At 42.6% G+C, this 24,810-nt stretch overlaps 1 protein-coding gene across 5 annotated transcripts in view; it reads left to right on the top strand.

The window, feature by feature from the left end:
- Positions 1–24,315, top strand: part of TNRC6A (trinucleotide repeat containing adaptor 6A) — a 97,206-nt gene extending 72,891 nt beyond the window's left edge. For all 5 annotated transcript variants that reach the window (XM_089896008.1, XM_022588503.3, XM_089896010.1 and 2 more), the window contains 8 exons: positions 3,280–3,411; positions 14,361–14,519; positions 15,159–15,299; positions 16,714–16,821; positions 18,363–18,584; positions 20,730–20,800; positions 21,590–21,729; positions 22,246–24,315. In XM_089896008.1, the coding sequence (XP_089752134.1) occupies positions 3,280–3,411; positions 14,361–14,519; positions 15,159–15,299; positions 16,714–16,821; positions 18,363–18,584; positions 20,730–20,800; positions 21,590–21,729; positions 22,246–22,621 (1,349 nt within the window). In that variant the 3' untranslated portion in view covers positions 22,622–24,315. The remainder of the gene's footprint in view (positions 1–3,279; positions 3,412–14,360; positions 14,520–15,158; positions 15,300–16,713; positions 16,822–18,362; positions 18,585–20,729; positions 20,801–21,589; positions 21,730–22,245) is intronic.
- The last annotated feature ends 495 nt before the right edge of the window (positions 24,316–24,810 follow it).

Below are 24,810 nucleotides of genomic sequence, written 5' to 3'. Positions count from 1 at the left end.
CTTTTTAACACTCAGATGTCTTAATTGTAGGATATGAATTAGAGGGGAGGACTGAAATTATTAGAGCACGCCAGAGAAATTTTGAGCAGTGCTGCTTTGAGGAAACAACTGGGAACAGTCACATCTGAAATTTTAATTACTATTTAAATATTTATAAATGATTACTGGCATAAATGTAGAAAATAGGGGTGAGAGAAGGGATTGCCTTTATTCCTTTTGCCGTAGCACCCCCCCCTTCTCTTTTTTTATGACGTCTCCAGGCTTTTTATTCCCTCTGGGAATTTCAGGCTTATATGTCTTCTCCTTCCTTAGGCCCCTTTTCTTCTTGTGCCTTTGAATACATTTTGACCTTTGATTGTTCACACCCTATTCATTTAACTTTTTCTTTCTCTCTTGTAAACCAGCTTTGTTGGTTAACAGGCCCAGTTTTGTTGAAGACGAGTCAGTTAACTAGCACGTTCTGGGCTGTGGGCAGGAGTTGGGCCTGCTGTTGCCCCTGGTGCCGTTTCACTTTGGCTGAACCTGATACATGATTTGGCTCTCCCTGGTATTGCCATGGACTCTCAGCTAGGACACAGGTGGAACTTTGAGTTTTAGGAGTTGTTAGCAATCTCTTTACATTCCCTTGTCAGTTACCACTGTAGGTGAATACCAGAGAAGCCGGGTCATCCCAAACAACAGTATAGTGGTAAAAGAATACCCAAGTGTACACTGAGAGGTTTTGGTCTCACTAGTGAAAGGAAGTGACTCTCACTGATTACATACTGGACATATAAATTGGGCCAATGAGGAGATAAGTTTCTAAATAAGGGATTTCCTAGCCTCGCTACCCTTACAGCAAGAGACTTCTTCTTGATTAAGAAAGTCTGCTTAGCGGCTTCCCTGGTGGTGCAGTGGTTAAGAATCCACCTGCCAATGCAGGGGACATGGGTTCGAGCCCTGGTCCAGGAAGATCCCACATGCCACGGAGCAACTAAGCCTCTGCACCACAACTACTGAGCCTGCACTCTAGAGCCCGCGAGCCACAACTACTGCGCCCATGTGCCACAACTACTGAAGCCTGCGCACCTAGAGCCCATGCTCCGCACAAGAGAAGCCACCGCAATGAGAAGCCTGTGCACCGCAACGAAGAGTAGCCCCCGCTCGCCTCAACTAGAGAAAGCCCGCGCACAGCATCGAAGACCCAGCACAGCCATAAATAAATAAATACGTACATATATACATATATTTATTTAAAAAAAAAAGGAAGTCTGCTTAACCCAGGCAAGTACCAGTATGGTTGTCTGAATCAGGCATTGGCAAACTACAGCCCATTGGTCAAATTTGGCCAGCTGCCTGACTTTATAAATAAAGTTTTATTGGAACACGGCCATGCTCTTTTGTTAATGTATTTCCTGTGGCTGCTTTTGTGCTGTAACAACAGAGTTGCATAGAGACACTGAGACCATGTGACCCATAGAGCCTAAGATATTTACTATCTAAACCTTCACAGAAAAAACTTGCCAAGTATTGGGTCTAATTAATGAGTCCAGAGAGCAGCAAATTTAATTACTCTCTCCAAATAGGGGTGGTATTAGAGATTTATATTATTAAAGTTTTAAGCTTGACCTGGTATCACAAGGACTCATCAGACCCAAGTATCTAAAAACCATTTGTTTTGAAACTTTAGATTAAGAACCACCTCGATGTGTGTTAAATGATTCTGGCTCCCACTGAAAAGTGTTTTTCTTTTTTTTTCGTCGTGCCACATGGCATGCAGGATCTTAGTGTGAGTTTCAGCACTGGGAAGATTGAAGCAAGAAAGTAATAGAACCTGACTTACTTTTTAAGAACTCACCCTGACTTACTTTTCGTTGTGTGCCCATTTATATACTTTTTTAAATTATTATTTTTTAAACTGTATTTTTTAAATTTATTTACTTATTTATTTTTGGCTACGTTGGGCCTTCATTGCTGCTCCCGGGCTCTCTCTAGTTGTGGTGTGCGGGCTCTCTCTAGTTGTGGTGTGCAGGCTCTCTCTAGTTGTGGTGCACGGGCTCTCTGTAGTTGTGGTGCACAGGCTTCTCGTTGCGGTGGCTTCTCTTGTTATGGAGCACGGACTCTAGGCGCGCATGCTTCAGTAGTTGTGGCACAAGGGCTCAGTAATTGTGGCTCATGGGCTCTAGAGCGCAGGCTCAGTAGTTGTGGCACGTGGGATCTTCCTGGACCAGGGATTGAACCTGTGTCCCCTGCATTGGCAGGTGGATTCTTAACCATTGCGCCACCAGGGAAGTCCCTATATTTGTAATTTCTTACCCTGTGCATACTTAAGCTTAAGAAAACATCTATCATCAATTCTTTTTGTGGGTGGGGGGGTGGGCGGGACACAATGCACGGGCTTTGGGATCTTAGTTCCCCGACCAGGTATTGATTCCGTGCCCAGTGGAAGCAGGGAATTCCGAAAAGTTTCCATTTTTAACAAGCATCTCAGATTATGCTGTTGATGATGGTCCCCAGGATCACACTTTAAGAAACACTGGCTTAATGGTCAGTTTTCTGACTGTAGTATCTCAGATAGAAATTTCCATCTTTGTTCCAAGAGAATATCTAAGTCTGATGTGTGTCATCAGCAAAGTTCAAGTAAGTTGCACCTTGGGATATGGGAGTCTCGCCCTAAGGTACAATTGTTAGAGCAGGACATTTTTACTTTTAAATGATAATATCCTTTGGCGGGTCAGGCAGTTGAAAATTGTTTATAAGCAAAAATTAGCAACTGAAAGTGATCATATGTAATTCTTCTCTTGGGAAGTACCTAAAGAGGTATATTTTAATAGAGAGAGAAACTTTAATATTTGGCTGTCGTAGAATTTTCTGTAATTTTGCCAAGGAATTTAGAAATAATATTATATGGAGTAGTTTCCCACAGTTAATGCAATTATAGTACTAACAGTTTTATGGTACTAACAGTTTTGAAAATGTTATATTAATGAGTGTTAGACAAGCTGTTTAGGATTTCTGTGTGTTGCTTTCTTTGATAATCTAGCCATGGCTCGCTCTTCTGACGTTGTATCTGCGTGGCATCGGCCAGGAGTCCAGAGTGTCTGTCCTTGCCTGCCTTGCCTTTGTCTATAATCTTTTGGCTCTGCCACATTTGCAGGATGATATTTATTAAGGAACATTAGGATTGAAAACATTAGATTAGCTGCATATGTTTTTCTAGAAAATGAAAGTTGTGGTACCAGAAGGAAAAGATGCTATATTTTATAAAGTGGTTTTTTAAAATTATTATCTTATTTTTAGGCTTGAACTCAAACTTGAATGTAAATATGGATATGAACAGTATTAAAGAGCCACAGTCAAGACTAAGGAAGTGGACTACAGTGGACAGCATTTCTGTGAACACATCTTTGGATCAAAACTCCAGCAAACATGGTATAAAATACATTCTTATATTTTGAGTTTTAAAAAGATAACTGTAGAATATTAAATTTAGGCTTTATTTTATATATATATTTTCATAGCTAAATTCTCTTAAGAACCTTTTCTCATTATTAAAAAGTGCTTTATTAGTTATTAAGTCTTAGTTAAAACTAAAAAAAATGACCTTTATTGTGCTATTGTGAAAAACAGATCAGATTACACATTTATTTTTTAATTATTCCCTCTTTAGATGATCATTTAGTTTTTTGCTGTTATTTTATTGTTTTACTTAACATTTACTCAATTTAATCTGATGTAAGGGATTAAAAACTTCGACCATAATTTGATTTCTAACAGTGCCTTTCTATTCATCTAGTAATTGTTAATGGGGTATTTTCTGCTTTCCAAGAACTGTGCTAGGCCACCTGGAATACATAGATACATATGTACATACATGCGCACAATTGACTATGTAAACAAGTAAAAATAACTTGCCCTGAAGAAGCTCATTGTTTGGTAGCAAAAATAAACATGTAAACAGCTTTACTACACTGTGATAGGTGCTATAAAAGTTAATACATACAATAGGATAAATAGTATAAGAATGTGAAATCTAATGGAGAAGTGAGTCAGGAATAACAAACCATGGGTCTGAACTGAGTCTTCAAGTTTACCAAAGGAGTGGAGAAAGAACACCATGGAGAGGATAGCATGTGAAATGTTCAAAGACAGGACCTCCTGGTGAGTTCTGCTAGGTGGGCATGTCTGGGGGTGAAGGTGCAAGTGAGAGAAAGGAGGAAGGTGTAGCTGCAATAGTAGGTATTGAGCAATCATGGAAAACTTTTGTGCCAAAAAAATCACTTTAAACATGAAAATGGTGGATATCTAAAGGCACCTAAGGCTTAAAGAAGTCTAAGTGAGACAGAGGGCAACGGACATGAGAAGACGGGATGCATTGAAGAGAGTGTTAGAATTAAGGACAAAAGGGCTTGGTAACTAACTTAATTCATTCTGCAAATATATGATTATCTGTGATGTGCCTCCTGTGCTTCTTGCCTTCCTCAGTCCAACCCTATACCTTACCCTGGGCTCAAGAGTCATTTCCAAGAAGCCTCCTCCAGGCTTTGTGTTCGAATAGCACCTCTTATGTGTATCTGTCTTGTGTAAGTATCCATTTAGGCCTTTTTCCGTAACAGGACATAAATTCCTGGAGGAGAGAGTCCATGCTTTGCTTACCTGTAGCCCCACTGAGCACATTGCAGCACTCGGGGGACATTTGCTAGGTGAAAGGATGAGTGGACAGTAATGCAGTTAATGGTAGAGTAAATGTAGGAATTGAAGCAGGCCTGCTGGGACAGATAATGGATGGATTTTAGACTTGTTGAGTGTGGTATTTTAGGGATAGCTCAACGTGGAAAAGCCCAGTAAGAAATTAGAATTAGAGGCCTGGTACTCAGAAGAAAAATCTGGGTGAGAGTAAGATTTTGTGTTCATCAGAATGTTGATGTCGTCGACATGGATGAGGTTGCCCGGAGAGACGGTGCATAGAAGGGAATAAGGACACACAATCCTAGAGCCAGTGGTAGTAAAGAAACCTGGAGAAGAATGGGTAGAGAGGTAGGACGTGGAGACCCAGAAAAATGTCTCTGCCGTATGGTTTTCTGTCTACTCTGATTAAAATGAATTTTTCCATGTCTGTTTTGCATGTCTGACCCTCAGTTTCTTTGTAAAAATGTTTCCTTCCTCTCACTGCTGTTTTAGGTGTAATGTATATCATATATTCTCAAGTGCTCGGCATACTTACCTAGGGCATACTGGTATGTATATAGTATGCGTTATATAAATGGCGTGTCATCATGCAGCATAGGTTTTTTTGTGTGTTTTTTTTTTTGCGGTACGCGGGCCTCTCACTGTTGTGGCCTCTCCCGTTGCGGAGCACAGGCTTCGGACGCGCAGGCCCAGCGGCCATGGCTCACGGGCCCAGACGCTCCGCGGCTTGTGGGATCCTCCCGGACCGGGGCACGAACCCATGTCCCCCGCATCGGCAGGCAGACTCTCAACCACTGCGCCACCAGGGAAGCCCGCAGCATAGGTTTTGAAGGCAGATAGACCTGGGATTTGATCCCAGTTCTTAACCTCTAAGCCACAGTGTTTGCATCTGTAAAGTGGAAATGATGCATCATAAAACTGTTGAGGATTGAATGAGATAATAACTATTAAGCTCCTACCTCATTGCCTGGCATGTGACATGCAGGTAGTGGGTGGTGGTGTCTTCTTATAAGCAGCCTACTATCATAAGTTCGTTTTTCAATCAATTCAATTAGTAATTTTATATTTTAATTTTGTATTTTATCTTCTCTATTTAAACTTAGTATCTGTTTTCTATTTTTTATCATGCATTTTATTGTTTGATTTTGCATAAACCTGGAATGTGAGCAGTGAGTTTTTGTTTTTTAGTAATTAGCTTAAACAATAAATAGTTTTATTCCTGTATACATAGCAATCTAATGAACATATTCTAGTAACGTTCTCTTCTTCAGAATAAGGAGGTTGATGCTCTTTCTCCTTTACTTCAGTGTAGGTTCCTGTTATTCTTTTTTTTAATTAAAATATAGTTGATGTACAATGTTACGTAAGTTACAGGTGTACAATATAGTGATTCACAATTTTTAAAGGTTATACTCCATTTGTAGTTATTGCAAAATATTGGCTAAGTTCCTTGTGTTGTACAGTATATCCTTGTAGCTTATTTTATATCTAATAGTTTGTGCCTCTTAATCCCCTGTCCTTATCTTGCCCCTCTCCCCACTGGTAACTACTAGTTCTCTATATCTGAATCTGTTTCTTTTTTGTTATATTCACTAGTTTGTTGTATTTTTTTAGAATCCACGTATAGGTGATATACAGTATTTTTCCTTCTCTGTCTGACTTATTTTACTCAGCATAATACCCTTAAGGTTCATCCGTGTTGTTGTAAATGGCAGAATTCTCTTCTTTCTCCAGGCTGAATATTATTCCTTTGTATGTGTATACAACACCTTCTTCATTCATTGATGGACACTCAGGTTGTTTCCATATCTTGTTTGTTGTGAATAATGATGCAACAAACGTGCAGATGTCTTTTTGATATCCTGTTTTCATTTCTCTTGGATATATACCCAGAAGTGGGATTGCTGGGTCATTAGTAGTTGTATTTTTAATTTTTTGAGAAACCTCCATACTGTTTTCCACAGCGGCTGTGCCAATTTACATTCCCACCAACAGTGCACAGTGTTCCCGTTTCTCCACATCCTCATCAATATTTGTTGTTTGTGGTCTTTTTGATGATAGCCATTCTGACAGTGAGAGCTGATATCTCATTGTGGTTTTGATTTGCATTTCCCTGATGATTAGCGATGTTGAGCATCTCTTCATGTGCCTTTTGGCCATCTGCATGTCCTCTTTGCAAAACTGTTCAGGTCTTCTGCTCATTTTTAAATTGGGTGTTGTTTTTTTTTTATATGTTGAGTTGTATGAGCTGTTATATATTCTGGATATTAACCCCTTATCAGTCATATCATTTGCAAGTATTTTTTCACATTCATTAGGTTGTCTTTTCATTGTCAGTGGTTTCCTTTGCTGGGCAAAAGCTTTTAAGTTTAATTCAGTCCCATTTGTTTATTTTTTTAAAATAAATTTATTTTATTTATTTTTGGCTGCATCCGGCCTTTGTTGCTGCACACGGGCTTTTCTTTAGTTGCAGCAAGCAGGGTCTACTCTTCGTTGTGGTGCGCAGGCTTCTCATTGCAGTGGCTTCTCTTGTTGCGGAGCACAGGCTCTAGGTGCGTGGGCTTCAGTAGTTGTGGCACACGGGCTCAGTAGTTGTGGCTCGTGGGCTCTAGAGCGCAGGCTCAGTTGTGGCGCACAGGCTTAGTTGCTCTGCGGCATGTGGGATCTTCCTGGACCAGGGCTCGAACCCGTCTCCCCTGCATTGGCAGGAGGATTCTTAACCACTGCACCACCAGGGAAGCCCCATTTTTTAATTTTTGCTTTTATTTCCTTTGCTTTAGGAGATGGATCCAAAAAAATACTGTTACGATTTATCTCAAAGAGTGTTTGACTATGTTTTCCTCTAGGAGTTTTAATGGTTTCTGGTCTTACATTTAGGTCTTTAGTCAATTTTTAATTTATTTTTGTATATGGTGTTAGAGAATGTTCTGGTTTCATTTTTTTACATGCAGCTGTCCAGTCTTCCCAGCACCACTTATTGAAGAGACTGTCTTTTTCTTCATTGTATGTTCTTGCCTCCTTTGTCATAGATTAATTGACCATAAGTGTGAGTTTATTCTACTATTCTTTATTTACTTAACTTGACATCTTGAAACTGTCATTTTTTCTTTTTTAAAATTATTTTTCTATTGTTAATACAAATTACAAAATTTTTATATGCTTCCCCACCCCCAAAATGTTCTCATTTTCTTTACTTTAGCAGGCCCTGTAACTAATCTGAAGCAGCCCAAGACTAGTAGTCTTCCCTTCATGGATATTATTTTGAGATCTCCAGGCTTTTACTTTATCCCCTTAAAAATCAAGAATGTTTGATAGAATTTCTTCTCTGTGGTTGCTTTTATTCTTTCTTCATTGTTGTATTTTTTCCTTCCTTGTAAAAATAACTTCAGAAATATACCTTGACCTGGTGTGGTTTTGGTCTTCATCTCTAGAAAGAAAGACCAGGTTGGTTTTATATCTGTATATAAGAACCCTCTAAATTTCAAGTCTTAAAAGGTTGGGGTTTTGTTTTTTGGGTTTTTTTTTTTTTAAGCTTTTCAGTCTGTTTAAAGAAAGTGCTTTTTCTTACCATAATAATTCTCTAATTGTTTATACTATCATTTTCTCCCAGAAGTGCTCCTCTTGGCTCTGTGGTTCTTTTCCTTCTCTTACTATCTCTCTTTCTTCTAAGAGACTTAGAATCTTCTTCTCAGGCATACTCTTTTTATTTGTTTGCTTTGTTTTCAGTTTTCCTTATATTAAAAAAATAGAGAAATGTTCATCATCTTATTTCCATTATTATTTTGGTGCAGTTTGTTCTTTTGTCCTTATAAAAATAAAATTGGCATCTAACTTTGTATTCTGGAAGAGATCCCAAAACTGGTCTGAGTGTTATGCTTTGTTACACACTATTTTGAAAATATTTTTTTTGAACCAACATCTGTTTAAACATTCAGGAAGTTTCATGTACAGATTCAGATTTCTGGCATCTCTGGAGAAATGTGAAGGTCTGCCAGCACCAAGCTCCAGAGCAGTCACCACCCAGAGTTGAGTGGCTACTGCCCATGGCTCATGCTTCCCATTCCCCTCACACCTGTACCTTCCCTCCCATTGGTGGAGAAATATTTTTCTGTACTCCCTAACCAGAGAAGTATTTCCCTGTAGTCATGTTTCCGTCTGAGGAGGGACCATGGGATATTTTTTCTGTAGGCAAGTTGCTTCACTTGTATATAAAACCTGATTGGCCTTATTGGCATTTGTATTTCCATGTTGTAGAAAACGGGGGTTGTTTTTCCATAGTACCAGAGTAGTGTAGAGATCATTTTTTAAGCGGGAATGATCCAATAGCAGTAGTCAGGCTGGGCTGAGATGGGCTGAGCCTGGAAACAGGAGAGGCCTGTGGGGATGCTTGGCTGGCTCTGATCTTTTGCATCACAATCTTACGTGGGTTCTATTTTTATCCCCATCTAGTGAAGCTTAGAGGGCTAGTAAGATAGTTGTGGAGCAGAGAAGAAAGGGCAAATTCAAGAGAATCTTCCGTGTCAGAGATCCCCAAGTACACTGGTTTCCTAGAAGAACTCACAGAACTCAGAAAAACGGTAATACTCACCGTTATGGTTTATTACAGCAAAAGAATACAGATTAAAATCAACAAAGGAAAAAGGCACATAGAAAAAAGTCCAGGAGAAACCAGGAGAAGCCTTTTGTTGTCCTCTCTCAGTGCAGTTTCTCGGACTTAATTCTCCCAGCAACAATGTGTGACAACACGTACAAGGTATTGCCAGCCAGAGAAGCTCAGCCAAGCCTTAGTGTCCTCAGTTTTTTGTCAGGGGTCAGTTGTGTAGACATGGAGCACACCTGCTTGTCAATCTCCAATCCCCTGCAGACCCTTCAGAGTTCAGACCAAAACAGCATGACCCGGGCCCCATGCAAACAAAAACAGATGTTCACCATAAATCACATTGTTATCATAAACTCTCTGGCATGGCCATGGCCCAATGTATGCAGAGGAACTCTTAATCTGGCATGCTATTCTGTGAGTTACAGGAACCCAGGAGCCATCAAGGACTAGTCCCTGAAGCTCTTTGCCATGTGCAGTCTAGCCCTGTGCTAACCCTGTACTGCACACCTTCCAGAGTCAAAAAACGAGATTCATTAAGGGAAGTAGAGTGGAGGCAAGGCCACTTAACAGGGGAATTGTGGGTCAGGTGAGGTTTGGACTGGGGTATTTGTGATACTTTATGGTCCTAAGATTCTGTGATTTACCAGAGTTTAGAAAATCCCTTTCCCCTCCTCATTGCCAGAGAAAAGTACAATGTTCAGGAGCTGGAATACATTTATTTTAGTCTTAGAGTTAGTTGAGGGCAATTGGGAATGGTTTCCAGGAGGCCTGTGATCCCTTAAGCTGAGATATGAAGGATAAACAGGCGTTAGCCAGGCAGAGGTGGAAGGAGGGAAAACCATAAAGCGTTAGTAGAGGCTAGAGTTTTAAGAGCCTTATAAACTACTGAAGAGTTTGAATTTTACTCCTCTGTAATGGAGAACTGTTGAAGAGTTTTAAGCTGGAAAGTGACATGATCAGATTGGCATTTTTGAAGAGGCAATGTGAAGAACTGGGGAGTAGAAGTGGACAGAGACATTAGTTAGGAAACTTCTGCCTAATCCAGAGCGTGGTCAAACGAGATGACAGTAGTCTGATCTCATGTGTCATTATTCAAAAGCTATATGATCATTTCACAATATATACAAATAGCAAATCATTATGTTGTACACTTGAAACTAGTATGTTGTATGTCAATTATATCTCAATCAAAATATTTTAAAAAGAAATGAAGATTAAATGTGTAAGTTATAAAGATACCCACTAAACAAAAACTGTAAGCCTTCCACAGTTTCAGAAAAGATAAATCAACATTTTCAAAGAGTTTTTAAAGAATCTATAAAGAAATTCATACTGGATCATAAAGCAAAATCTGGCTCTATGCTGTATACAGGGGGATCCAGAACAAAGTAATTCAGAAATCTTTGCAATCACAGGAGGAGAAAAAAGAGCTAGGTAGGCAGCAGGATTGACAGGACTTAGTGATTTTAAAATAATAGGGAAGAGCCAGGAGAGACTCTTGTTTTCTGACTTAAGTAACACCAAATCATTGTTCCTCTGATTAGTATTAAAAGGATATTTTGTTACATTCATTCCTTCCCTTTTCATTGGATTTTATCTTGAAACTTGGACTAAACTTGGCTTAAAGGTCAGTTTGCTGGTTTGTACACATTGGACTGATTGATGATTATCAGAAATTAAATGTGAAATTGTCATGTAACTGAAGGAACATTGAAACATGAAATCAAGCAGCCCTGAATTCTAAGCTAATTTGCCACACAGTGGTATATCACATTTGGAATTTTCCTTAAGAGAGGGAGTGGGAGCTGAGACAATGGCAAAATGTCAAAATAAATATGGACCCTAGAATTGACACCTACCTCTGCTACTAATTAACTCTGCTGTTTATTAGCTGCTGGCAAGTAGCTTAACCTTTCTGAACTTTGGTCCCTCATCTGCTAAATGGGAGTAATAATAGTACTGCTTATGATGTTTTGAGGATTGATAAGGCAATAACTCCGAAGCGCCTAAGCACTAGAACAGGGTTAGACACATAAGTGGCCGGTGGGTCTCAGCTTTCATCATTATTGTTATTGCCGTCATTGTCATCTCATGAGTGCCCTACCTCTAAGACAGCACCATTTCTCCAGTGTAAATCCAGCTCTATTTGCTTAAACTAAACCTACCACATAAATTTTACATTTCATTTTTCTGATGCTCTCCCATGCAGTGTCTAATAGAATGTAATTGGATCATGGCTGCCGCTTAAGTTATGTCTATTGTCCTTTTAAATAAAATGAAGTTTGAATAAGTAGATATTATTTCTTTTTAAAAAGGGGGGCGGATGCTTTCATCATTGCTGGTTCTTGTGTAAGAATTAATCACTTCAAATTTGGCAGTTATGCTTACTTACTGTATTACTTGCAACTACTACTTTATATATCCCACTTTATTTCCAAGTGGTTTTAATTAGGCTAAGATACATAGTTCACTACGATAAAAGTAATAACTAGATGAGGAAGCCAGAGAAGAGAGGGAAATGGAATTGGTGGAATAACTGAATCAAGTCACGGATACGTTAGTGCCCACCAGTGAGTGGCATGAGGTCCTGTATTTTACCAGAAGCTCATAGCTGGAGCAGCCTTGAGTCCATGAACCAGGACTTTCCTTAAATCGGTTTCAAACTCTACATGAATGGACAAGACACTTGGTTTCCTTCTGTTGTCAAATCCAAGTTCATCTGATGCGCAGTGAGGCCAAACAAACTGACATGTCAGAGTTTGGAATAGAGAAAGGAGTATTGCAAGGCCAAACAAGGTGAATGGACAGCTTGTGCTCAAAAAGCGCAAACTCCCCAATGCTTTTCAGGGGGGGAAGAATTTTTATAGGTGAAATTGGGGTGGGGGGGGCTACAGGGGGTGTAACCTTCCTCTGGTTGATTGGTGGGAAAATAACACGGTGGTGTTCCAGGAGTCTCAGTCATTAGCCCTCTGGTCCCATCCAGTCTGTGGTCCAGTGTTTGTGATCAGCCTGAAGTTACCATCCTCCACCCGGGTTGGGGGCCTCAGTTCCTGTAGAAGAACTCAGATTTCTATCAGGTTGTGATGTATATCTTTTTTTTTTTTGATGTATATCTTTTGATTTTGAGGAGGAACCAGGATCCGGCCGGTGGCTACACTATTGTTTCTTGACTGCCTTTCCTTTGTTTCTGCGTTCCCTCACTCCCCAGATTAGTAACTGTTTGAATCTGCCCTTTGGGGTTCAGGGAAGGTCTAGGAGGCTGAAACCTTTTTTCTACAAACAAGAAATGGGGGACATGGAATGGCTTTTGTACACGGGAGGGCCACACAGGGACCTGCTCAGTTTCACTTTCTTCACCCTTGCTCCTCCCCATTCCAGAAATTGTACCTCCTTCAATCAAGTTATTGAAGCTAGAAGTTTAAGAGGCATTCTCCTTTTCAAACAGTTTGAGATAATTTACATATAATACAATTTCTCCTTTTAAAGTATAAAATTCTGTGGCTTTCAGTAACATTCTCAGTTGGGTATCCATCGAACAATCAACTTTTTTTTTTAACTTTTTTTTTGCTTGTTTTTGGCTGCGTTGGGTCTTCGTTGCTGCACATGGGCTTTCTCTAGTTGCGGTGAGCAGGGGCTACTCTTCATTGCGGTGCGTGGGCTTCTCATTGCAGTGGCTTCTCCTGTTGCGGAGCACAGGCTCTAGGCGCGTGGGCTTCAGTAGTTGCGGCATGCAGGCTCAGTAGTTGTGGCTCGCATGCTCTAGAGCGCAGGCTCAGTAGTTGTGCACGGGCTTAGTTGCTCCGCGGCATGTTGGATCTTCCCAGACCAGGGCTCGAATCTGTCCCCTGCATTGGTAGGCGGATTCTTAACCACTGTGCCACCAGGGAAGCCCCACACCATCAACTTTTGAACATTTTCCTTACCCTAGAAGAACCCCTTAGGTGTCATTTCTCCCACCTCCATTTTCCCATCTCTCTAGCCATAAGTAAAAACTAATATTTTTGTTTTCTATAGATTTGTCTGTATTAGACATTTCATATAAATGGAAGCATATAATATCTGGTCTTTTATGACTCGTATTTTTGGCTTAGCGTAGTGTTTTCGAGGTTCGTCCGTGTTGTAGCATGCACATGTATTTCACTCCTTTTATAGTTGGATTGGATAATATATACCACATTATGTTTGTGCATTCATCTGTTGATGGATATTTGGGCCTAAGAGATATTCTTGATTTCTTCCTTTCTCCAATCTGCACATTGAGTCCATCTGTGAATAGTACCCATTCTGCTTCCAAAATACATAGTTTATGCATCTGTTGTGTCTCCCAATGGTCTCCCTGCTTCTATGCTAGCCTTCCTTCCATTTTCCACACTGCAGCAAATGTGACCTCAAAACAAATGGGATTGTATTACTTCCCTTCCTAAAACCCCTCAGCATAAAGAACTCCTTGCCAAGTCCTACAAAGCCCTGTCTGAGGGTGTTGTAAATTCTGCTGCTTTCGGGGAACAGGCAGGGCATAGTCCAGTCTGGAGTGGTAGGGCCTGGGACAGCTAGAGTGTGCACACCCCACCTCAGGATCTTTGAATTCCAAGCATTTAAAACAAAATGTACTTGGTCATCCTTGCCCTTCAAGATCAGGGCCCCACTCCTTCATGTTGTTCTCTCTCCCGTTTACTATTTTTCAGGCAAAATGGTCTTTCAGTTCCTCAAATGTGCCGAACAGTTTTTCTCCTCAAGTCTTTGTGCAGGCCGCACCCACTGGCTAGAATCTTTTCCCCCAGACTCTCCATGCTGTCCCTGCCCGCTCCTTGACACACATTCTCTCCTTCTGCCCTCTGTCCATTTACTTGGCTTTTTGTGAAAATATACTGTCGTCGTGGGCAAGGACCTCATTCATATCAGAGGCTAGAAGTGATTGAAATCTGGAAGAAAGCACAGGGCTTTCTTTTCTCCTCACATCTTCACATAATCTACAGAACAGTTTGGAACCCACAGATCTAATAAAAAGTTTTCTTACTATATTTGACAAACTACAAGAAATAAATGTGATATTATATTTTGCTCACATTTCCCTTCCATTTTCTCTCTTTAGGTGCTATTTCAAGTGGTTTCAGGCTGGAAGAGTCTCCATTTGTTCCCTATGACTTTATGAACAGCAGTACTTCACCAGCCAGTCCTCCGGGTTCAGTAGGAGATGGCTGGCCACGTGCCAAATCGCCTAACGGCTCTAGCAGTGTTAATTGGCCACCAGGTAAAATGCCGACATCTTCTTTTATGAGAGTTTGTGTCCATTAAGGTTTCGATACCTCTAGATATACTAATGATTTGGCCCTGAATCTGTGATTGCACTGAACTACGCGAAGGATGAGGAAGAACACAGAAATGCGAAAGGGAAGTTGAGCCCAGGTCTCGGGCTGATGAGTGACCTGGCCCACTGCCAGCACCTTTATGCTCCGTTCTGTGAAGGTGGGGTTGGTCCCACAAAGGGATTAGGCCAGCTCGAAGAATGATATAAACCTTCATTCATTGTTCTTCTCTAGCTGTGTCTGGGGACAGAGGTGACAGCATTTGCATTTACTGAGGAATCACCAGAAATGCACCTATGACCTGTTTCGTCCTCTCCAACTTGCTGTGGCTTTGTGATTTGTAATAAAGCACTTTAAAGTGTTACTTTTAAGAATGTATAAACCCAGAAAAAAGTTGCAAGTTATTCATAAAAAACAGTATATTGTGATATTGAGTCAGCCTGTTAGGGTACTGGAAAATAGTTTGAGAGTACTGGGAGATACTTGATAGTTGCATAGACTTTAGGAATAAAACTTTTGGGTAGTTACTGATGGATTCTCAGCTGCTGATTAAGCCTGAACTAATTTTAAATTTTTATTTCCAGAATTTCGCCCTGGTGAACCATGGAAAGGTTATCCAAACATTGACCCTGAAACTGACCCTTATGTCACTCCTGGCAGTGTCATAAACAATCTTTCAATTAATACTGTGCGGGAAGTCGACCACCTCAGGGACAGGAACAGTGGTATGTAGGCGGATACGACTCAGGATTTCTGAGTGATGCAGGACAGTGGCTCAAAGTAGATGTGAAAGCTTGAGCAGCGAGAGTCACTCCAGCACAGCACAGCGCCTGACCTCCAAGGGGCTCGTGACAGTGATAACAGAATTCTCGATTTCCCGTAGGTGACTCTTTAGCCACTTTTAAAATGATGAGGATTTATTATCACTTGATGTGGTAAACACAAAGGACCAGCAGACACTTGCTTTCCAGTAACTGTATTAACAACTGAAGTTCGCTACCCATTTTATAACAAGTTTCCGTATTGTGGTTATTAAGAAGTGGGTGTTTCTTATGGAAGATGTTATGTTATTATTTGTTTATACACTCTGGATGTTAAAGAACTTTCATCTGGAGAAGGAATTGGCTTTCTTTGTCTCCCAGAGAGTGAAAATAAGAAAAATTTAAGGGTCGCTGCAGTCCAGTGCACTTTTAGTGGGTTATCCAATGAAATCCTCCTCCCACCTACCCGTGGTTGTCTTTCACCCCAGGCATTTGTAAGTACTCCATGCATGCAGTAGAAGAAAGGTGAATGAAATGAGCGACGGTCTCTTCTCTTTCTGTAACGTACAGCCTCATAGCTGTCCCCTTAAACAGTTTGTAATAAAGAAAATGTAGAACAGCACTTTCTGTTAAATACAGAATGTAACACAGGTGTTTGCCAGATCACAGTGGTAAGATAAGAATCCTCATCATTCTAAAGCGACTGAGTTTAGCAGCCCACTATGTATAGAATAGTTAAAGCCGCTGCCTTCACAGGAGAGCGTGGGGACAGAGCCAGCAATAAAACCTCACAGCCTGGTGGTTAATGAAAGAATCTGGCAGCAGGAGCTGTTGCAGTGATCCACATAATGGTCGGGTCTGGAGCTAAACTAGGGTAGTGGTCAAGGGGATTTTTTAAAAAATAGGAAGAAAGGCTAGGTTTTCGAGACTGAATGTGGGGCACGATGGGAGAGGACAAAGGCCTGGCTCACTGGTAGTGCCAGTGCCAGGGCACCTTGGTGAGCTGCCCAATAAGAAGTCATTAGAGTTCAGAGACAGACTGGGAGCCCTGGTGGAGCCCACTGCTGAGAAGCAGGGCTGCTGTTGTCTCTTGCTGGATCCCATTGTTGGGGTGCGTTCTCACAGACAGTTATTAGAAGACCGGAATGGGAGGGATACCTCTTGAGCCACGGTGGAAACAGTGAGCAAGCTCTCCACATGCTGTTTTGAAGGCAGGAAGGAAGCTACAGTCATGGGCGCCGTTCCCATGGCCCTGAACATGGCTGTTTCCTTTCTCTGGCATACTGTTAAGGTGCAGGTCCACTGGGTGCTTTTGCTTCTTCTCTAATACCATGTCCCCTGCTCTGGGGATGACCAATTGTGCTCTTTTCCTGTGTAGGGTCATCCTCATCCTTGAACACCACGCTGCCTTCAACTAGTGCCTGGTCATCCATTCGTGCCTCCAACTACAACGTTCCCCTCAGCAGTACAGCACAAAGCACTTCAGGTGGGCCTTGTCCTGAGTTTGCCAAGGCTCTGGCAGAGGAAGGGGCAGAACCTGGGGCCCGGGCCGTTGTGTTTACCTCTCCTTTTGATTCAGAGTCTTCTTTTCAGGGAGCTGGGAGAGTATATTTCTGAGCCTGGGAAGATACTTTTAACACCATTTGCTCCCTTTTAAAATTTACTGTATCCAGTAGTCATTTACTAAAATAATCAGGTTTCACTGACTAGCCACTCTCATCTGAGAGCTGTCTCAGATTAAATGTAATTTAGTTCGAAGCAGTAGTCCTCAACAGTCTGTAGTGAAGGGCCTTTTATTCTTTTTTTTTTTTTTTTTTTTTTTTTTTTTTAACTATTTATTTATGGCTGTGTTGGGTCTTCGTTTCTGTGCGAGGGCTTTCTCCTGTTGTGGTAAGCGGGGGCCACTCTTCGTCGCGGTGCGCAGGCCTCTCACTATCGCGGCCTCTCTTGTTACGGAGCACAGGCTCCAGACGCGCAGGCTCAGTAGTTGTGGCTCACAGGCCTAGTTGCTCCGCAACATGTGGGATCCTCCCAGACCAGGGCTCGAACCCGTGTCCCCTGCATTGGCAGGCAGATTCTCAACCACTGCGCCACCAGGGAAGCCCGGGCCTTTTATTCTTTTAATGCCCAATCCTTTGCAGACTGGTAACTTTTGTAAAATACAGTAAACCTGAACTTCGAGTTGCTGGAGTACACACTTGGGAGTTACAGCAGCATCAGATTGCTGTTAAGAGTTTACAAACGCTCACTCTGAACTTCTGCATTTGTACTGTCACAGACCAGTAGTAAGCTGTGTTGTGACCAGTCTTCCCATCACACTTTGAGACGTGCTGACTTAAAGACATGCTCCTTATGAGCAGGTAGAAAAAATAATTGATGGTGACAGAAGTTATAAAATTTTCTATCCCCTTCTGCTCTCTCATTTTTTTTGGTATTATTTCGGTTTAGTTTTCTGTGTTCCTGGCTGTTCACTGGACCCATAGGCAAGTTGCTTAACCTCTCTGAACCTCAGTAAAATGTGTGTGAGGATTAGAGGTAGCGTACACCAAGCGCCCAGCAGCCCAGCGCTCAGCATAGAGTAGCCCCCAGCGAATGTCTGCTGTGAAGATTCCCTGAGTTAGGGCTGCTTTTGTAGTCCTTTTTTCATGAATGAATAACACAATGCTAAAATCGAATGGCCTAAGTGTTGGTCCTGAGCAGCTCATTATGGTTGTTAAGGTATGGAGTTCCCACTTGCTACTTTAGAGCAGCTCAAAGCAGTGTTCAATGTAGTTGTATACGCTGGACTAAGGGTCTCACAGGTCTTAAAACTATTAATGAGACAGGCAGTCTGTTTTGAGGCAAGGGAGCAGTTTCCTTTTGGCTTTTTGTTTCTTCTGCAGTTTAGTTTGATTTGGGTTTTTTTTTAAGTTTGTTTGTTTGATTTGCTTTTAGTGGGGGAATGAGTGTTGTCATTATTTAAATTTTCTCTTTTCTGAAAGCATTTATCTCCCCTCTTTCCCACTTTTGTTTTTTTCCTTTGAGTAGCCAGAAATAGTGATTCCAAATTGACATGGTCTCCTGGTTCAGTTACAAACACCTCTCTGGCTCATGAGCTGTGGAAGGTCCCTTTGCCACCTAAAAACATCACTGCTCCGTCCCGCCCACCTCCGGGACTGACTGGTCAGAAGCCACCCTTGTCTACGTGGGATAATTCTCCCCTTCGTGTAGGTGGAGGATGGGGAAATTCTGACGCCAGGTATACCCCAGGTAAGACGACATGCATAAGGTGGTTTCATGTGGTTTATTTGCTGAACGCTAATCAGTACCAACAGCCTAGTTTAACGGAGACCTAAACAGCAGACCGTTGCATTATCCTCTATAAAGTAAGATTAGAACTTAACGTAAGATTCCTAGTTCATTGCTGTCTTCTGCAATTGCCATGCTTTTGAGAGTCTTAAATTTTATTTTAAATTTTGCCCAGTTTACTTACATGTCCCCAAAGACACACACCTGTCGGTGGTAAAGTTAATGGAATGGGGATCTCCTTTCTTTCAGAAGTTCCTCAAGGGCTCATCTTATTAGGTACAGTAACTTCCTGCTCATGGCAGGCTTGTCATAATGCCGTGTCACATGGAGCAGAAGTGTCGTCTGACAGGCCTGGGGAGGTGGGAGCAGCCCATCTGGGCCTTGAAGACGGGGTCTGTTTGGGTGAAAGCTTGGCCTGTACTTAGGATGATCATAAAACTTACTGATTCAACACGGACGCTTGAGAGTGAAAAGGGGCTGTTAGTTAACTGTACAGGCCTAAGCCAGACTGTCCCAGGAAGACTGGGACAGATGGTTCCCTTACCTCTCTACTCTTTCCGTAAATGACTAGCACTGGATTTGTACTGGCATCATGTCCCCACCCGCCTCGCCCCAACATACACAACACACACAGCCACAAATACAGCTCAGAGCTCGTCTACCAGTTCATCCATTCTACCCCGCCCCTCAAATGCACCAAACTTTCTCACCTCCAGGCTGAAAATTGTAGTAAAACCTCATTAATAATTTCTTATCTTTGGACAGGTGATTGGCTGAAATAAAACTTGCAGTGTTTCCTTTGGGGGAAAGTTTTAATTATGTGAAAAAAGCACATGAGTCTGTTCTGAGCTACTGAATGCAAGTTAATGTAATTGGTGTCGTGTGTAAGTGGTTCTTTCAGGCCACAGATGTGTTTTGGATGCCAGCTAAGTGCCTGGTGGCACCCTCACCCTCAGGCGGTTGGTGGAGTTGAATGGGCTCAGGAAGCCTGTAAGAGTCAGCCAGGCCAGCAGAGGGCGCAGCATGTGCCAGGCGCAGAGACCTGGGAAAGCACAAGGGTTTCCTGCTGGAGTTGCTGGAGCTTGGCAAGGGGTGGTGTTCAGGGCGAGCTGAGTGGGCACGAGCTGTGTCACGCAGCCATCTTCCTAAGCCACCCGGAGTGTTTCTGAGGCACTGTTTTCTTTGTTTTTAAGTTCTTTTTTTTTTTTTTTTTAACACACACACACTGTATTTTGTTTTTACAAGCGATAAGTAAACTGACAGCAAGCATTGTAAATGGATGACCACAACAAAAGCTACAATGACTGCAATTACCACACACGCACACTATGTCATAATGTTGACGTTCAGTCCAGGAATCCTCCACTGTAACAGCTCCTTTACTTTGCAGTGAAAATTGATTTGTATATTTTTTGCCTCTGAGTCCTTGTGGGATTTTTTTTTTAATATTCAAACAGAAAGTCACAAAAATTATAATCATCCTCATCAGGTCTGAGGCGCTTTTAAGTAGTTGTAGACAGAAGTGACTTGATCATGTCTTAAAGCTCTGCTGCTGGGAGGGAGAGATGATGCTGTAGGGCCAGGCAGGAGAGCCAGGTGTGGAGCCCCTGTGGTAGCCCAGACTGAAACGAGGAATGTCTGGAAGACTGCAAGCTCTTAAATCCCCTCGAACTTCACACCCTGTGGGACGTGCATGCAGTCATCAGTTGATAACGTGAGATCATCGTGAGCTGAGGCGATTCCCCAAAGGCTACCATTTGCGATAGTTCTAGCTTTATAAATGGGAAGACCCCAAAGGCATCTGGCCTTTGGTTCACTAGCCCACCATGTGATGAGCTGGCAGCCCTCTGAGCCCCCTCCACCCAGAGGCAGAGCCACGTGCCCCAGAAATTAACACCTGGTCCGAGCTGGCGTGAGCTGGCATCTTGGGCCCACAGAGAAAATACCTCATGTAGACGCACAGGTAAGTAAGAAGGAAGAGAAGGACGCCACGAGCCCAGATGATCCTCCTGAATGTCTGCAGTTTGACTGGAGTATGTTTGTCCTGAACAGTCATTCAGGCCACAGTCTTGGAAAACTGACTTGTCCTTTTTCTTCCTTGTTTAGGTTCCAGCTGGGGTGAGAGCAGCTCAGGGAGAATAACAAATTGGCTTGTTCTGAAAAACCTTACACCTCAGGTAAGAACATCAGGTATCCTGGCTTATGTGGATACGCCAGGTAGCATGGAAGCAAAGGTTTGCATTCTGGTTTAAGTCTGAGATGGGGACTACCCAGGCCTTCCAAAGTGGTGCTGAGTAGATGTCAAGGCCGGGCAGAGAAAACAGCAGAGAATGGTCTTTAGATGCCTCAGGCAGGCTGGTGGTCTGACCCAGTGGTTTTCACACTGTAAACTGCACGGGAGCTGACCGAAAATAGAGAGTCCTAGGCCTCACCCCACAGACTCTCATTTAGTACATATCTGGGCTAGGGTCAGGGATCTGCATTTCTATAAGGGCATTCAGATGGATTTGATGCAGGTGGTCCTTGTACTGCACTTTGAGAAAACTTGTCTGCCCTTTTAGATGAGAACATTTTCTTAGTCCCTGGACTGCCCCCTCCTCTGGAGGCTGGGTGTTAAGAGCCCACCCCCCTCCTCCCCAGGGAGCAGTGCCTTGATGCATCCTGTCCTCAGGGCAGGGAAGAGAGAAGACATGAAGCCACAGCAGGGGCAGTGACTAACTAAGGAATTGGGGATCTGGGGAATGTCCTGGAGTCTAGAGGCCACAGAGGTATGGCTCTGGGACCAGTGGAGGTGGGGAGGGGGGCACTGTACCCTGTCACAGCAGTGAGTCCCAGTGAAGAGTGGCACCAGGAGTGAAGAACCTTGGGCAAGAGAGAAAGGACCAGAGTCCCAGCCTGGGACAACCTACCTGGACAGTCTTCATGGCGGTGCACCTAACTGGCGGTCCCCACGCTGTGTCCCCTAGATTGACGGCTCAACTCTGCGCACCCTGTGCATGCAGCATGGCCCACTGATCACATTCCACCTGAACCTCCCGCATGGAAATGCTCTGGTCCGTTACAGCTCAAAGGAAGAGGTAGTGAAGGCACAAAAGTCTCTGCACATGTAAGTTGGCCATTCTGCGCATGGCACCTGGAAAATGCCCTCGGGATTGCAAGCTTGGAATTCTCTCGTTAGGGCTCCCTTGTGTGTATGAAAGTGCAGCTGGTGACTCTGTGTGCCATCTCTGGGCCAGCACTTGGGGTCCCGCAGTGAGCGCTTCATAAAAGCTGCAGCCTCACTGTGTCTTGGGCTCCAGGGGCAGTACTCAGAAAGGGATGCATCACACCAGATCCAAATGGCCCTAGAAAATCCCTTAAATTGCTTGTTAGGAGACAAGAAGACATGATCTTGATGCCACAACAGCACTGGGTGGCACGGCTGGACCCGGAGAGCCCTGGGCGCTGTGCCCCCGCCGTGTGCAGCCTCCGGGGCACACGCTGGCTGGAAGGGAGGGCACGCTGGGTCCTTGTGTGCCCCGCCCTCTCCCTCTCGCCCTCCACTGCTTTTGTAGCAGAGACAGTGTCACCGTGACTTTGACCCAGACCCCTCAGCTAGCCCGCTTGTGTCTCTTTCCTCCAGGTGTGTACTGGGGAACACTACTATTCTTGCTGAGCTTGCCAGTGAAGAGGAGATCAGTCGTTTCTTTGCACAAAGTCAGTCTCTGACCCCTTCTCCCAGCTGGCAGTCTCTCGGGTCCAGCCAGAGCCGGCTGGGCTCCCTCGACTGTTCCCACTCATTCTCCAGCCGGACCGATCTCAATCACTGGAATGGTGCTGGGCTGTCGGGAACTAACTGTGGAGACCTTCATGGCACTTCCCTCTGGGGGACCCCACATTATTCCACAAGCTTGTGGGGTCCTCCAAGCAGCAGCGACCCCCGGGGAATTAGCAGCCCGTCCCCCATTAACGCTTTTCTTTCTGTTGACCACCTGGGTGGGGGTGGAGAGTCCATGTAACAGTGTAGACTCGACTCAGAACTGCGACCTCAAGACGCGAAAGAAAGGAGCACTAAGTTGGGCTCGCCGCCTGCAGCCAGGGCCACCTGTGGGAACAGCTATTCTCTGCACATTTTCCACTTTGTTTTCCCTGAAACATATCAGTTTGAATACTTGAATCATGCAGGCCAATATTATAATGTGAAAAGGTATCTATCTATTTACACTCCCAAATAGCGCCATACATGCTACACCGTATAGAATGAGCTCACTTGTGTATATTCATCATGTTTAGCCTTTGGGTTCTTTTTTTTAATTTTCCCCTTTCTACCCCTCCCCCCCCCATTCATTCTTTTTCTCTTCTTTCTTTCTTTTTGCAAAACCATTTTTTTGGGCTGATAATGTATGAGCTTTTAACTTTGCACTGAATGATGTTCTCTCCATCTAATCGGCAATATGGGGGGGCAGCTGTTCCAGTGTAAATGTTTACTCAAGGATGTTCTTAAAAGGTGTGCGCTCTCTACTATGCCTTGATGTTTGCCTACCTTATTGTGGTATCGTGGAGTTTAAAAGATCAAGTTATGATACTGACTTAGGACTATAAATGAAAGTATTGCACCAGTTTTTTCATGTTATAAAACTAAAGAATTTCGCTCTGCAGTTTGAAAAACTGTGGCCACAGCTGTGACTTGCAGCCCACCTGCCACCCAGGACGGGCCCTGCACTTTGAATAGGCTTTCCATTTTGTTTTGAAGGTTCCCACGTTGAACCTTCTTGTTTACAGATTTTTTTGTTTGTTTTTTGAGAAAAAAATGTTTACTCTTCCATCATTTAAAAAAAAAAATTAAAAGACAAAAAAAAAAAAAATGGAGGATGATTTAAAAGATGCTTTCTATCTCTGGGAAAAAGGAGCAGCATTTGGCCATGTTCTTTTGTTTTTCTATTCCTGTCCTAAATCAAAGAGCATGGTTCTCAGGAAAACCAGTTCCCCAGTTTAAAAAAAAAAAAAAACAACAAAAAAAAAACCCTCCTTGTAGTTTCTTATAGGAAAAAAAGAAAAACCCCAACTTTTAGCACTGATACTACATATTGCTCTGTTAAAGAATCTTCTCTGCCAAAAAGAAAAAAAACAAAAAACAAAAAAACGCTTAAAGCTGGAGTTTGAGATTCTGCTTTCAGATGCTGTCTTTTTATTAGTGAGTGGTGATGGTTTGCTAATAATCAGTAGGTAATAATTTTTTTGTAATCCCATCAAGTGGCTCTATATGTTTCTGCTCTCTTGTGACTGTGTTAATGTTTAACTGTTGTACCTTAAAGCCGAAATCAGTAACTATGCATACTGTAACCAAGGTATTGGGCTTACAGAATTGTTCGTTGTATAAAGAAAATTTTAAATGTTGTTGCAAACTAACGAGTTACACCATTTTTAAAATTTCTTTCTCTCCTTTCCCCTCTTTTGCCCACAAATGGTATTATAATGCTTGCTTAGTCAAAGAAGAGAGACTAAACAAGGGTAAAAATTTTAACAGTACAGAATTTGCCATCATTTCATTGCCTTGATTCTAACTGTTTGTGTCCTAAGATGCAGAAGAAGTCAGTGGCTTTTAACTGTTTACAAATAGAATGTGATTGTAAAATGTACAGTTTGGTTGTGTTTGAATTATGAAATTTCTTCAGATATAATAAACCATGACTTTTTGGCTGCTCAACATTAATTGTCTCTTTTTTGTGAATTTATTTGTACGCTCTTTTTTATAATGAAAGTTTCAAAGTTGCTATGTATGAGGGTTCTCATAGAGCAACTGGTAAAAATCTAAGCAAATATTTGAATATTTTATCCGAACTTATACACAATTTCACCCTGAAATAATGTGAGAACAGTGGGAAACTGTCGCTTGCTCCTTCCGGCCCTCTGAGCATCTTTGGGATCTTGTCGCTCAAAACTCTTCTGTGACTCATCTTCCCCACCATTTGTGCCCATCTCAAGCCTCAGCAAGAGACCATTTGGAACATGAAGCTTAATGACTTGACAGTCTTCTAGTGTTAAACTCTCATACCTCTGTTACACAACGAGAAATGCCACAGCCTGGACTGGCCTTTTTCTTCCCCCTTCACGGCCCTCCTCCCTCCTCACTGCAGGAGCTCCGGGGCAGAACCTGTGTACGTATTTCAGTGTATGACTTCAGATCATGCTCCAACTTGCCAGGTGT

The sequence above is a fragment of the Delphinapterus leucas genome, chromosome 15 (genome assembly GCF_059928025.1).
Source record: "Delphinapterus leucas isolate spDelLeu-1000000601 "Yukka" chromosome 15, BTC_Dleu_Yukka2, whole genome shotgun sequence".
Lineage (NCBI taxonomy): Eukaryota > Metazoa > Chordata > Mammalia > Artiodactyla > Monodontidae > Delphinapterus > Delphinapterus leucas.
Note: the sequence above shows the minus strand (reverse complement) of the source record. Positions and strands in the feature narration are given on the sequence as shown.